This window comes from Thamnophis elegans, chromosome 17 (assembly GCF_009769535.1).
Source record: "Thamnophis elegans isolate rThaEle1 chromosome 17, rThaEle1.pri, whole genome shotgun sequence".
Taxonomy (NCBI): Eukaryota; Metazoa; Chordata; class Lepidosauria; order Squamata; family Colubridae; genus Thamnophis; species Thamnophis elegans.
The window spans coordinates 11,827,254-11,841,804 of record NC_045557.1 but is presented as its reverse complement, the minus strand read 5'-3'; the positions used below and the strand labels follow the sequence as shown (position 1 = coordinate 11,841,804).

Below are 14,551 nucleotides of genomic sequence, written 5' to 3'. Positions count from 1 at the left end.
AGGAGAGGAGAGCAATGGAAATCTATGGGCTGGTCCTTGAGACGGAAGAGCCACCGCTGCTAGTGAAGCCCCAACTGAGCTCGGGGGATCAAAGGCAGGGGGCGGAGATGAATAGATGGGGCAGACAACTATTCATCTTCTGGATGGCCAGACTTGTTAGCCCACGGTGAGAGAGAAACTTTTTGCCAGAGCTGCCTGCGCTCCTAATAAAGGGATCTTTTGAGTTCACTTCAGAGCGTTGTTCGTGTTTGGGGAGCTGGGTCAGAACAAGCTCTCCAACCTTGGAAACTTTTAAGATTTGTGGACTTCAACTCCCAGAATTCTCCAGCCAGCCATGCTGGCTGGAGAATTCTGGGAGTTGAAGTCCACAGATCTTCAAGCTTGAGAAACACTGCTCTAGGGTCAGAGGTTGAGTAGATGTTGCCCTATGAAGCATCCATCTTTCTCTTTGCAAGTCTAAAATCACTTTTTCTAACGTTTCCCCCATCCTCTCTCTCTCTCTCTCTTCCTTTCCTTAATTTAGTATATCAGGTACCTGGAGAACCACAGCATAACCGGAGCCAGGAGCGTTTTCCAGCGGGCGTGCTGTTACCATCTGCCTCGTAAGCCCAACATTCACCTCTTGTGGGCAGCCTTTGAGGAGAAACAAGGTGAGGAACAAGCAAAAGTCAGGGAGGGAAGCTGGGTTCACTTAGCAACCTTAGTTTAGTCTCAAAACCTCTTTACCATTCGAACTAGATCAGCGGTCCCTAAGCGTAGCAGCTTCCTGGCCCTCTATGGTGTCTGTATGTGAGAGAGGGGGGCAGACACGCACATGTGCACACTCTTGGTCGAGCAGTGGGGAATGGAGCTTCACGGGGGGAGCATGAGCACCCTTGGCTCAAGTAAGGTTTAAGGTTTAATAAATTTGTATGCCGCCCAGTCCCGAAGGACTCCGGGCGGCTTACAAAAAATAATTTAAAAATATTAAAAGAATTTAAAATACAAAGACAAAGCAAATTAAAAGAACACAACATGCATTCAATCTTAGTGGGGCTGGAGTTCAATCAAAGATCAGCAGCCCCAGGCCTGCCGGAACAGCCAGGTCTTAATAGACTTTCGGAAGGCCGTATCCCCTGCTCATGCGAGTGGAGCTTCACGCACAATGTCAGAGTTCTGAATAGCACCCAAAATTAAATCAGAGTCCAAGGCAAAGTATTGCTCAAAGTTCCAATTTATGAAGAGAGCCATGTTGGCACATCTGGGAAGACGCGAATCTGAAAGCTTCCTGGTTTTCCCCACCCAGTTGAAAGTTCAAGATCTTGCCCCCCACACCCACAAGTCCATCCCATGGTCCCATCTCCCACTGCCACGCTGGCAGCTTCCACCCATCCAGATCCGGTCAGGTGCAGAGACAAAGGTTGACCTTGGCTTTCTAGAAAGAATGTTGTTATGGCTACTTAGCATCTAACCCTGTACAATCCCTCTTCCCATTTTCCCACCATAGAAAAGGCATAGTAGAAGAATAGAAAGTGTGGCAGGCCAGAGACCCACAAGAAAAGATGGCTGCAGGCCTGACAGTGTGACTAACTTAACAACCGCAGGGATTCACTTAACAGCTGTGGCAAGGGCGATCGCAAAACGGAGGCAAAGCTTGCTTAAAAATGTCTCGCTTAACAACAGAAATGTTGTGTCCCATTGGTCGTAAGTCGAGAACTGCCCATCCTGAAGATGTCCTTGCGTTGTCTTCCCGCAGGAGAGGTGGAGGAAGCCCGGCGTATCTTGAAGACCTTCGAGGACTACGTGCCCGGCTTGGTCATGGTGCGTTTGCGGCGGGTGAGCCTGGAACGTCGGCTGGGGAACATGGACATTGCGGAGGCCCTGCTGATGGAAGCCATACGGGACAATGAGGGGATGCCCATCTCCTCCTTCTACTCCGTCAAGCTGGCTCGGCAGGTCCTCAAAGTGCAGAAGAACTTGGCCAAAGCCCGGAAGATTCTCCTGGAAGCCTTGGAGAAGGACCCGGTAAACAAAACAACCGAGCTCCTTTTTAGGGTCGTATGCAGGCAGTCCTCGAGTTACGTCCCTTTGTTTAGGGACCGTTCCAATTTCTGTAGGTTGAAAGAAAGAGTCTTAAAGTCAAAAATAAATAAATTACAGGTCGTCCTGGACTTACGACAGTTCGTTTAGTGACCATTCGAAGTGACTTAAGACCGTTTTTCACAGTTGTGATCTTTGCAACGTCCACACTTATCATTTGATCAACTTCCAGGCACTTGGAAACTGATTCATGTTTATGATTTTTTTCAGCTCAGTTGTCTGCAATGGTTAATTATTACGATTTTAGGTTTTGTTTAAAAAGAACCTACAGGGATTCAGTGGCTAAGACGCTGAGCTTGTCAATCGGAAAGTTCGGCAGTTCGAATCCTTAGCGCTGCGTAACAGAGTGAGCGCCTGTTAGTTGTCCCAGGGTCTGCCAAACTAGCAGTTCGAAAGGACGTAAGAAATGTAAGTGGAAAAATAGGAACCACTTTTGTTGGGAAAGTAACAGTGTTCCCTGTGCCTTCTGGGGCATTGAGTCATGCCGGCCACAGGACCACGGAGACATTTTTGGACAGCGCTGGCTCTTTGGCTTTGAAACGGAGATGAGCACCGCCCCTAGAGTCAGGAACGACTAGCACATACGTGCAAGGGGAACCTTTGCCTTTAAAAAACTAGATTGTTGACTGCAATATTCTTTCTTTTCCTCAATAACTTCTTTGACTTTCTGTAGGTTGAAAGCATCTAAAGTAAAAAATATAATAATTATAGGTAGTCCTGGACTTATAACAGTTTGTTTAGCGACCATTCAAAGTTACAAATGACACTAAAAGAAGCGACTCAGGACTGTTTTTCACACTTAACGACCACTGTGGTCACATGCTCAAAATTCAGATGTTTCTCAGCTGACATATAGTTATGACTGTTTCACTGTCCTGGGGGGGGGAGGTCACATGACCCCTTTTTGCGACCTTCTGAAAAGCAGAGTCAGTGGGGAAACCAGTTCCACTTAACAACTGTGCTCCTCACTTAACAACTGCAATGATTCGCTTAACATCTTTGGCAAGAAAGGACGTGAAATGGGGTAACACTCACTTAAAAAACTGTCTCGCTTAGCAACAGAAACTTTGGGTTCAATTGTGGTCGTAAGGCAAGGGCTGCTGGTCGTTGTGTGAGTTGCCAAAAGAAAGCAGGATGGAGGACAGGAGTTGCCTCCTGTTGGGGTTTCATTCATACACCTGTATTTTTGGGGGAGAGAACTAAGTAACATTTTGTCCTTATGATGACTCAAAACCCGATTCACTTAAAACAATCTGCTTGATCTAAAGATTCAACATAGATTTATGAAACATAAAAACAATTGGCCATTTTTCTCAATCTCTGCAACTTTAAGCTGGGTGGACTTCAACTCCCAGAATTCTCCTACCAGCATGGGCTGGGGAAGCCCAACCATCTTAAAGCATGCTGGCTAGGGAATTCTGGGAGTTGAAATCCACCGCTCTTAAAGCATCCTGGCTGGGGAATTCTGGGAGTGGAAGTCCACCCCTCTTAAAGCATGCCGGCTGGGGAATTCTGGGAGCTGAAGTCCACCCCTCTTAAACTGTGCTGCCTGGGGAATTCTGGGAGCTGAAATCCACCCCTCTTAAAGCATACTGGCTGGGGAATTCTGGGAGCTGAAGTCCGCCCCTCTTAAACCAGGCTGGCTGGGGAAATCTGGGATTTGAAGCCCACGCTTCTCAAAGCATACTAGTTGAGGGATTCTACCAATCTCCCAGTTGCTGAGTTGACAAATCCTGACTTGCACAATTACTTAGATCTGCCCTTTGCTCTTCTGAATTTTCTCTTCCTCTTTGCCATGGCTGGGTGCAGGACAACGCCAAGCTCTATGCGAACCTCTTGGAGATGGAATTCAGCGCCGATGTCCGGCAAAACGAAGGCAACACCATGAGCAGTTTTGACAGAGCCTTGACCAGCGGTCTGCCCCTGGAGACCAAGATCATCTTCTCCCAGCGCAGGGTGGAGTTTCTGGAAGATTTTGGGTCGAGCATAAACAGGTAATTGGCGGGGAGGTGGGGGAAAGTAAGCACTAAGCACCTTCTCTTCAGCCCAATGAGCCCGATCGAAGGACCTTCCGTGCCCCAAATTCACCCCTCTCCCTTCTGTTCTCCCAGCCTGCTGATGTGCTACGAAGAGCATCAAAAGCTCCTCAACCAGCAGATGATGAGGAAGAGGCTTCTGGAAAATGGGTAAGGATACCCGCCTTCCTGCCGCTCTTATCCTTTTAGTTGCATTTGCATTTTGGAGGAAACAAACAAGAAATTGCCTGGCCAAAACTCAGTTTCAGCATTGCACAAAGCCATCATGCAGTTTGTAGATGATTGATTGATTGATTGATAGATAGATAGATAGATAGATAGATAGATAGATAGATAGATAGATAGATAGATAGGAGATACAGACAGAGATACATATAGGTAAGTAGATAGAAGAGAAAGAGACAGAGATAGATAGATAGATAGATAGATAGATAGATAGATAGATAGATAGATAGATAGATAGATAGGTGATACACAGATAGAGATACAGATAGAGATACAGATAGATAGGTTAGATAGAAGACAGACAGACAGACAGATAGATAGATAAATATGGATGTTGAGAGAGATAGGTAGATGGGAGAGAGAGAGAGAGAATATATAGATTTTCTATCTATCTGAGGGACGTGGTGGCTCAGTGGCTAAGACCCTCAGCTTGTTAATCAGAAAGGTCGGCAGTTCGGTGGTTTGAATCCCTAGAGTTGCGAAACAGAGTGAGCTCCCATTCCTTGTCCCAGCTTCTGCCAACTTAGCAGTTCGAAAGCATGTAAAAAATGCAAGTAGAAAAATAAGGACCAGCTTTGGTGGGAAGGTAACAGCGTTCTGTGCGCCTTCAGCATTGAGTCTTGCCGGCCACTTGACCATGGAGACGTCTTCGGACAGGGCTGGCTCTTGGGCTTTGAAACGGAAATGAGCAGCGCCCCCTTGAGTCAGGAACGACTAGCACATACCTGCGAGGGGAGCCTTTCCCTTAAGCAATGAAACAAACCAACTCCACAATCAGCAGAGGGCAGACCCACAAATTGGGTTCCAGTAGCATCATCAGCCTTCCAAAAGGCCAGCAGGCTAAGGTTTTCTATGGGGAAGGGGGCTCCACTATGGGGCAGACCCCATAAAAGGGCCTGGGTACATTTTCTTGAGGAAGCTACAATCCCTACGGGTGCCCTGGTGTTGCAACAGAGCCAAAGGTGGCCAGCTGACATTGTTTCTCTTCGGAATCCCCAAGCAGCACCGATGAATCCGATGACAAAAGGTTGAGACTCGAAGACGCAGCCATAGGGGGGGGCAACGTAGCCATGGCGACAACGGGCATCACACCCTTGATGGCGACGGATACCGGCTCAGGGGGCAATTACAACTATAACACGTGGTACCAGGTGAGTTGCCCAAGACAATTGGCATCAGATTGTGAAGCATCTCTTCCCCCCCCTCCCCCCGCTCCCCGGCCGGTGATCTTGGGACTATGATTCCCAGAAAGCACAGACGCCATATTGGGAGGGCGTGTTAGGCCCTGCCATGCCAGGGGTTCTCGGGGCATTGGTTGCAGGAGATCTGGATTGACTCTTTAAGTGTAACTCCGAACCGTATGATCTGCGCAATCTATATCAATAGAGATCATATTGCGCCACAGAGCAGGAATAATACTGTATTTTTCGGCGTATAAGACGCTCCAAAGTATAAGACGCACCTACTTTTGGGGAGGAAAACAAGAGAAAAATATCTGCCTTTGCCTCCTTGCAACAAGCAGTACAGACAATATACACTGTTTGTAGTGTTATATTTCAGACTATACCTGTACAGATGCTGTTAAAGTTGATGTGCTTTCTGGAAGTATAGGTTATTCTCTGCTATTTAAAAGAATAGCACTCTTTTAAAACAATAGCACAGGGACTCTTCAGATCGAGCATTCATTTTAAAAAGCTTCTTCATTTTGTTAAGTTGTCTAGAATAATAATAAAGCAGTCTTTAAAAAATGTCTAATACTTTGAACATTCTATAGGCATTTATAGTGCTTGACTTACCTCCTTGCAGCAAACAGCCTGATTAGCAGAAGAAGAAGAAAATCTGCTTCTCCCTCCCAGCAATTTGCCTCATGGAGCAAACAAGTTTCACTTTCATTTTCTCCCCATCATCAGCTGTTTGAGGCTGCAGGGATTGATGGGGAACCTTTTTGGGCTCGCGTGCCATAAGGCGGGGAGCACAGGAGGGTCGTGCGTGGGCGTGCCACACCCATAATGCAATGTGACCCCCCCAAAAAGTTCCAGAGGCTTTATAGGAGCCTGGGGAGGGCAAAAACAGCCTCCCCCAGAGGCCCTCCAGAGGCTACAGGGACCTTCAGGAGGCTTCCCTGAAGCCTCCGGAGGACTAAAAAGGCCATTTTTAGTCCTCCGTACTAAAGCCTCCAGGGGGCTTAAACCGACCCTATGAGCAAACCAGAAGTCCGTTCATGAACCTCCGGGTTTGCCTTTAGGGCCGTTTTTTTTTTTTGCGCTCCAGAGGCTTCAGGGAAACTCCTGAAGCCTCCGGAGGGCCTGCCGAGGGGGCGCAGGAGGCTCTTTTCCCCCTCCCAGGCACTTATAAAGGCTCTGGAGCCTGGGGAGGGTGAAAAATGGCTTTTAAAAAGGCTGAACTCAGCTGGCCAGCGCATGCATGCATGCTGGCTAGCTGATGGGACAATGCCTCGCGTGCCCTGACAAATAGCTCTGCGTGCAATCTGTGGCATGGGTGCCACAGGTTTGCCATCCCGACTATATCTTATTGCAGCCTCCGTAAGCCCGTTTGCTGCTAAGAGGGAAATTGCTTGGAGGCAGAGGCCAAAGGGTGGGGGCTGGTGGGGTTACATTCAGTGTATAAGATGCACCCAATTTTTCATCCTCTTTTAGGGGGGGGAAGGTGCATCTTATACTCTGAAAAATACGGTATTTGGTTTTTAAAACAGTGCTCTGGTCAGTATGAATAGACTTTACAGGTAGTCCTTGAGTTACAACCCTATAAGACTAGTTGCTGTAGTGGTTAGAATGCAGGATTGCAGGCTAATTCTGCCCACCGCCATGAGTTCGATCCTTGGCCTTCCATCCTTCTGAGGTCGGTAAAATGGGGACCCAGATTGTTGACTCTGTAAACTGCTTAGAGGGGGCTATAAAGCAGGATATAAATTTAAATGCTATTGCTAGTTGGGAAAGGAGGGCGTGCCATGGTGGCACAGTGGTTAGAATGCAGTATTGCAGGCTGCCCCCTGCCAGCAGTTTGATCCTGACTGCTTCAGAGTTGACTCAGCCTTCCGTCTTTTCGAGGTTGGTAAAACGAGGACTCAGATTGTTGGGGGCAAATATGCTGACTCTGTAAACCGCTTATAGCTTTACTAAGTGCTTTGCAAAGGTACAGTATAAAAGTCTTAGGTGCTATTGCTAAATTGGCTAAAAGGATGGAATGAAATGCTGCTAAAGATAGAGGACCTGTGGTCATTCCAGCTCATATAACTCTGGAACGCCTGGCAATTCCAACCAAACTTGGTACACAGATGACTTACTCTCTGGTGAAAAATACTGTTGGAATAAGACACCCCTAACACCCCTCGTGTGTTCTGTTAAGATGCAGCCTGTTGTGCCATAAAATGGCTTCTACTGTACAGTGCAGTGGAGTTGCCATGGTAACAGCTTCACAGCACTCCACAAGGGGGCTCCCTCTGGTAAGGGGGAAAATCCAACATTAGAAATTACGTTTGTTCCGGACACTTCCCCCCCTATAAATAAATACCCAGACAATGCCGGGTTATTGGCTAGTTTATTTATAAATTTTATTTGCTGTCCCGTCTCATTATCTAATGACTCTGGGGGGTCTTACAAGCTATATAACATAACATTTTTGCAATCCACTTTCCTTCGCTTAGCATACTTTTTCCCTCCCCTGTTGCTACTGCAGAATTACAGTAACTATGGATACCAGAACGCGTGGAACTACAATCAGTATTACCAACAGACCTAAAAACCACCTGAACAGAAGACGCTGGTGTCTGTGGCATTGATGGGCAGCTGCAGCTGTGTCTTTGCTCAACTTCTCAACGGGAGGAAATGACTTGATTGACACCTCTTCCGTGGCAGCGGTGGAGAGCCTGGATGGTAGCTTTAGAAAAACCTGGCCCTTTTTGTATCGATTTATCATTTTCCCCGCTAAATTTCTGAAACTGGAGAGAAACACGTTGCCATCCAGAGATCCTGTGTAAAAAAAACCCCAAGATTTCTTCCTTCCAGAGCCGAAAAGAAGTTAGAGCTCCAGCAAAGTTGATCCTGAAGACGCGCAACCACAGATTGTTGTGATGCAGCATCCTTTCCCTTGGGTGCAACCTTCATTTCGTTTTAAATCAAAGCCTCGGAACCAGCATTTTTTAATTTTATTGTATTTTGTAAAAGGGTTCCCTCTGTACATTTTCACATTTTTTTGCAGCTGTAAATAAACTGGAATTGTTCCTGTCTCATCCTGTCTTATTCAGAGCAAGATTGCTTTAAAGTAGTGTTTTTTTTCTCTCAACTTTTAAGATGAGTGGACTTCAACTCCCCCAGAATTCCCCAGCCAGCGTGGTTTAAGAGGGGGTGGACCTCCACTTCATGCTGGCTGGAGGATTCTGGGAGTTGAAGGCCACCCATCTTAAGAGCTGCCAAATTTGACATTGGCTTAAGGAAAGATCTGTCTTTATTAATAGTCGACCACACCTAGCTCTAATTCCCTATCTGGGAGACCAAGAGAAAATCATAAAACAAGGGTTGACACTGGCAACCCGCAGGGCGGATGAGGCACGCACAGGCCACGCCCACCCCAGCGCTGTGATACGTCACATGACAACGTGATGAGGCAAGTTTGATACCTGTGTCCTGGAAGGAATTACAGGTCAGGTACTTCTCTACTTACCAATAGTTCAATATAAGTTAAAACAGCACTGAAAAAAGTGACCATTTTTCACTTTTACGACTGTTGCAGCATCACCATGGTCACATGGCAGCTAGCTAGTTCATATTTATGACGGCTGCGGTGTCCCAGGGTCATGTGATCTTTTGCAATCTTCCAACGAGCAAAATCGATGGGGATTCACTTAACCTTATTTCTCACTTAACTGCTTTGATTCGCTTACTGATTGTAGCAAGAAAGGTCATAAACGGGGAGAAACTCACAGTGACAAAAAATTGGTCTCAATTGTGGTCGTAAGTAGAGGATACCTTTAATGTAATCAATTTAAGAAAAACCAACTGGACCTTGCGAGAAGACTCCACACCCATTTACCCAGGTGACCCTGAGGACACAGATAAACCTCCTGGTGGCCTCAATGACTCTGTAAAAGGATGCAAATGGCCAGCTGTCTGCAAGGAGGATAAATCCTTCCATTCACCGCCATCCCGGCAGAGCTGAAGAAGCTTCTTGGATGAGAAGGGAAACATCTTCAAAGAAAAACAAAGCCCAGTTGCCTCCTGAAAATGTACACCATCGCCTCCAATGGGTAATTCTAGACTAAGCCAGAATTACCCATTGGGTAAGAACAAGTCTCCCAAGTGCATCTTCGCACAGGGACAGATCTCGCCACATCTGCTATCCTTTATTTAAAAGCCTTTGTCCATCAACCATGTCTTGAGTTCTTCCTCAAAATAGCCCTTGACACAGATACTAGAGGTATTCTCATTGACTTGGGTCGCTGGTGTTCGTCCGGCCACTTCCGTAAGGAAGACCTTCACGTCGTTGTCTAGGGCCTGGAGAAAGAAAAATGTAAATGTACAGGTTACTCCCCGTATTTATTTATTGATTTGCTTGATTTCTATAGCACCCGGAAAACAACTAATATCCAGCGTAGGGGCTTGCAGTTTTACAGACCAAAAGTGGTGGTTCTCTTAATTCCATATCCAGAGGGATACGATCAAGATCAAATGAGGTAGTAATACAACTCTATAACGGCTTGGTTAAGGCCACACTTGGAATATTGGATCCAGTTTTGGTAGCCACTATATAAAAAAGATGTTGAGACTCTAGAAATAGTGCAAGGAAGAGCAACGAAGATGATTAGGGACCTGGAGGCGAAAACATGAACGGTTGAAGGAACTGGGCCTGGCTAGTCTGGGGAAAAGAAGGACAAGGGGAGATTTGAGGGGCTGCCACAGAGAGGAGGAGGGGGCCAAGCTATTCTCCAAGGCACCCAAAGGCCAAAGAAGGAAGAATGGATGGAAACTGAGAAAGGAGAGATTCAACCTGGAAATAAGGGGGAATTTTCTGACAGGGAGAACAATCAACCCATGGAACAGAAGTTGTCTTCAGAAGTTGTGGGAGCTTCATCCCTGGAAGCTTTCAAGGAGACTGGTCAGAAATGGTGTAGGGTCTCCTGCTTGGGTGGATGGGGGTTGGACTAGATGACCTTCCAACTCTGTTAATCTGAATCTATCTAAGATGATCAAAGGCCTGGAGACTAAAACCTATAATAGACGGTTGCAGGAACTGGGCCTGGCTAGTCTAGGGAAGAGAAGGACCAGGGGAGATAGGAGAGCATCTTCCAATATTTGAGGGGCTGCCCCAGAGAGGAGTTAGGGGGTCAAGGTATTCTCCAAAGCACCTGAACGCCAGAGAAGGAAGAATGGATGGAAACTGACCAAGGAGAGATTCAACCTGGAAATAAGGGGGAATTTTCTGACAGGGAGAACAATCAACCCATGGAACAGAAGTTGCCTTCGGAAGTTGTGGGACCTTCATCCCTGGAGGCTTTCAAGAAGATACTGGACTGTCATATGTCAGAAATGGTGTAGGGTCTCCTGCTTGGGCAAGGGGTTGGACTAGATGACCTACAAGGTGCCTTCCAACTCGGTTAACCTGTTGAACCCTAGTCTGACAAGTTGCCCCTGGGGAGTGCCAATTAGTATGGAGGCCACCGTGTTCTGAACCAACTGCAGCCTCCAAGCAATCGCCCAAAGGGGGTCCCCAACCCCTGGGCTGCAGCCTGTTCAAAACTGGGGCAGGTGAACGATGAGCAAGCGCGCCCATGTGAAGCTCTACCCGCGCAAGTGGTGGGCCCTTGCATTCGCGTGCGCAGCTCCACTCGCACAACCGGAGGCCGCTTTTGCTCATGCGCTCTCAATCATCCAGATAATGGTTGTCCCAAAGGTGCTTCTTCAAAAGGAAACTGAACTTTGTTTCTCTTTGAAGACGTTTCGCCTCTCATCCAAGAACCTTCATCACAACTAAAAAAGCTTCTTGGAGGAGAAGTAAAGCATCTTCAAAGAAAAACAAGGGCAGTTCAGCTGCCTTTCAAAGAGTCTCGGAGAGTCATGAACCAATTAAGCTAACTAATGGTCTCCTGCAAACTCCACTCCCCTTTCACTCCTCTTATTTCCTCTGGGAGGGAACCTTCATCGTCCACCTGTGGCCTTACTCCCGAGTCGACCCCTGTTCTTTAGCTATTCCCTTTGTCTGGCCACTCTGCACATACGCACACTGGGAACAGGCTCCAGCTCTTCCTCTGCCTCACTGATGTCTGACTCTGAAGGCAGCTGAAAACTGTCAGACGGCCCTGGCCCCCTCTCTGCCTCCAACACAGCCCTCCCCAGTCTTCCCCAGCCTCCAGGACTGGTCCAGGTTCCTCCCCAACCTCCTCACTGTCCGAATGTGCTGGCAGTTCTGCTGGCGGCCACAAGACATATAACAGCCTATAGAGAAAGCTATAACCTACCCAGATATCTCCTTCAATTTTCCTGATAATAGTCATCTTCCTGGATCCGTGGTGAGATGTATCTCTGTACACAGGTACATTGTGCATGCGTGACCGTCGTACAAAGTAGGAAAGATCAGGAGGAGGATCTGTGAAAGAATCGGAGACATAAAATAAATATGACTGGTGACTTTTTATACAAAAATTTGTAAGAAAATCTGGCCAGGGGAGATCTATCTGCCTCTTGCTGAACTATTAATTTTGCACATGCTTAATTGAAGAAATGTTTTTAAAATGTGAAATGTGAAGTTATAACAGAGGTATGTCGGGAAGAATTGAGTTATAAGAAGCTGTTTTTTTTAAAATTTTAATAATGAATGCAGTTATTCTACCACGAAGTCCTGATTTTGTTCAATTTTCCTTTCAGGGAAATTTACTAAAACGCTTTTTCAAATCTTATACATTAAGGAAATTAAATTTGGAAATATTTTGCCCCGTTTACCTTGTGGTGGCCTCCATCCCGAAGGTGTAGGATACTGGTCATGTTTTGGAGGTACAGGTACTGTGGTAGGTGGTATCAGCCTCTCCACAAATTTATATTCTTCGGTGGATTCAATGATCCCTGGGTACGTCAGGTCTGCAGAATTAGACTTACCTGAAACATGTCTCTGAAACAGAAAGATGAGAGAGGAATGAGCTTTCACCGCTACAAAGTTCGTTTGTAATTGCTGCATCCAATTTAATAGAAGTTGAGGAATAAAATTATGTTTTTCCTGCTGGCCTGGGACCCCCGTGCTGGAAAGGTAGGATTCAAGAGTCCCAAGACAAAAACAGAATGGCGGCTGGGCATGATGGAAGTGAAAGTCAAAAGTGAAAATCACTGATGGGCCCCAGGAAGGCTTGGAAGAAAACTGGAAAAATTGGGGGGAGGGGGGTATTTTCCCCCAGACCGTCCCATTTCTAGCCCAGGAAGCAAAAGAGGATGGAAGATCCAAGTTAGCAGAAGACATAAAACTTAAATTGAAAGGCTAGGTAACATTTAGAATCAAAATGTAATGAATTGCACCATCCCATAAAGAACATTTTTAAGGAACAAAGAGACAAAAAAAAAGATCTGTCAGGAGTGTGTGCACAGGGTGACTACTATTTTGAGACAACCGACGAGTAAAATACAGTACACAGAGGTTTGTCTTTTAAATAGTACTTTTAAACATATATACATACATTCACGTGTCAGGCAAATACTAGGCAATCAATCAATCTTCAACTCTACACTGAGAACTACAATGGAGATAAATACACCAGCAGAGAGCTACATCCTCTCATGGCCTCCTTTATATAGACAGCTTCTTAAAGCGGCAATACCTCTGCTGACTCATCCTCATTTCATCATCTAATGTTACAGCCTTACATTGGCTGGTCAGCTTTAAATCATCATTACCCTGACAGTATTTTGGAACTGGGAAAAATGTATAAGCAGATCACGGGGGGGGGGGGGGGATGTAAGCACCTACTTCCTCTTAAAAGAAAGGCAATTTGATATAGTGGTTAAGGTGCTGGTTTATATAAACGAGGAGATGCTGAGTTCTAGTTCTGCCTTAGCCATGAAATCCAGTCAGGTAACATTGGGCCAGTCTCTCCCTCAGCCCAACCCACCTCGCAGGGTTGTTGTGGGGAAAATAGGAGGAAAGAGCATCAGGTATGTTTGCCACCTTGGTCATTTCCAAGAAATGTGGGATAAAAATACTTAAAAAGCAGGAAAATTCCTCTCAACAGCCCTGGCCAGCAGCATGGGTCTGGTGGGAAAATAAGCCTAAAGGAGTGCTTCTACCTATTATTCCAAACAGAGGTCATCATCATTTAATGACCACATAAAGGTAAATGATTCCCCTCACATATATGTGCTAGTCATTCCCGACTCTAGGGGATGCTGCTCATCTCTGTCTCAAAGCCGAAGAGCCAGCGCTGTCTGAAGACGTCTCCATGGTCCTGTTCTCTTCCCACCAAAGATGGCCCCTATTTTTCTACTTGCATTTCTACATGCTTTCAAACTGCTAGGTTGGCAGAAGCTGGGACAAGTCATGGGAGCTCACTCCGTTACATGGTGTTAAGGATTCAAAAAGCCAAACTGATCAACAAGCTCAGCGTCTTTGTCAGAGCCACCGTGCCCCTGTAACGAACCCATAATCCCTTGCGGGGTGGATTCTGGGCAACTGAATGGAGCTGAGTGTTTACTGGCCAGATGCCTTTCCTGTCGCCAGTGTGGAGTTTTCTTCAGCAGATATATTCTCATTGTGCCCAGAGAGAGAAATATCAGTCTCTAAAATCACAGCCTCCTGATTGTGAGGCGAGAGCTCCACCTCTAGGCCACCTCACCACTCTAAGCCGAGGTACCCTATACAGACTGCAAAAACCCTGACCGCCAGTAGATGGCAGCAAAAAATCCGCCCCATTTCCCTCTTTGAGGCTACCCGGTGCTCAGACCCTCTGGAAAAGGTTGCTCCAGACGCGCAACGCCCATAGACTCTCCTCCGCCTCTAATGCCTACCAGCAAAGCCGCCTGCCCGGGATGACTCGGCCGCCCGGCCGCTCGCAGGACCAACAGCGTCTTCCTCAGCCCGACAGCCGCGAAAACTGAAGGGAAAGCCGCCATCTTGCCCCGGAGGCGCGCGCGCGGGGGGAGATGACGTCAGGGCGACCGGCCCGCGGTGTGACGTCACGCGCAGGCCGCGCAGCGGGGAGGGAAAGGGAAGCGAGAGAG

The 14,551-nt window shown here is 46.9% G+C and overlaps 2 protein-coding genes across 3 annotated transcripts in view; one reads left to right on the top strand and one right to left on the bottom strand.

The window, feature by feature from the left end:
- The window catches only part of LOC116519994 (pre-mRNA-processing factor 39-like), a 28,104-nt gene extending 19,517 nt beyond the window's left edge, over positions 1-8,587 (top strand). The window contains exons 9-14 of one of the 2 annotated variants that reach the window (XM_032234120.1): positions 524-650; positions 1,736-2,004; positions 3,889-4,073; positions 4,191-4,265; positions 5,344-5,491; positions 8,037-8,587. In XM_032234120.1, coding sequence (XP_032090011.1) covers positions 524-650; positions 1,736-2,004; positions 3,889-4,073; positions 4,191-4,265; positions 5,344-5,491; positions 8,037-8,099 — 867 coding nt within the window. In that variant the 3' untranslated portion in view covers positions 8,100-8,587. Of the gene's footprint in view, positions 1-523; positions 651-1,735; positions 2,005-3,888; positions 4,074-4,190; positions 4,266-5,340; positions 5,492-8,036 lie in introns of both variants that reach the window. The other variant, XM_032234119.1, reaches the window with a different exon arrangement.
- A 1,093-nt stretch (positions 8,588-9,680) lies between these two features.
- Positions 9,681-14,490, bottom strand: MRPL49 (mitochondrial ribosomal protein L49). The gene is made up of 4 exons (XM_032234366.1): positions 14,339-14,490; positions 12,293-12,458; positions 11,812-11,939; positions 9,681-9,850 (listed from the first exon to the last, which is right to left on the bottom strand). The coding sequence occupies exons 1-4, from the start codon at positions 14,441-14,443 to the stop codon at positions 9,704-9,706; spliced, it is 546 nt and encodes a 181-aa protein (XP_032090257.1). The 5' UTR covers positions 14,444-14,490; the 3' UTR covers positions 9,681-9,703.
- Between the last annotated feature and the right edge of the window lie 61 nt (positions 14,491-14,551).

Excerpts from the sequence above, each read along its gene's own strand:
- MRPL49 (XM_032234366.1), bottom strand. The coding sequence starts at position 14,443 with ATGGCGGCTTTCCCTTCAGTTTTCGCGGCTGTCGGGCTGAGGAAGACG. Across the intron at positions 12,459-14,338 it reads CCGGGCAGGCGGCTTTGCTG|AGACATGTTTCAGGTAAGTC; the intron begins GTAGGCATTAGA and ends TTTCTGTTTCAG. Across the intron at positions 9,851-11,811 it reads AAATTGAAGGAGATATCTGG|GCCCTAGACAACGACGTGAA; the intron begins GTAGGTTATAGC and ends TTCTTTCTCCAG.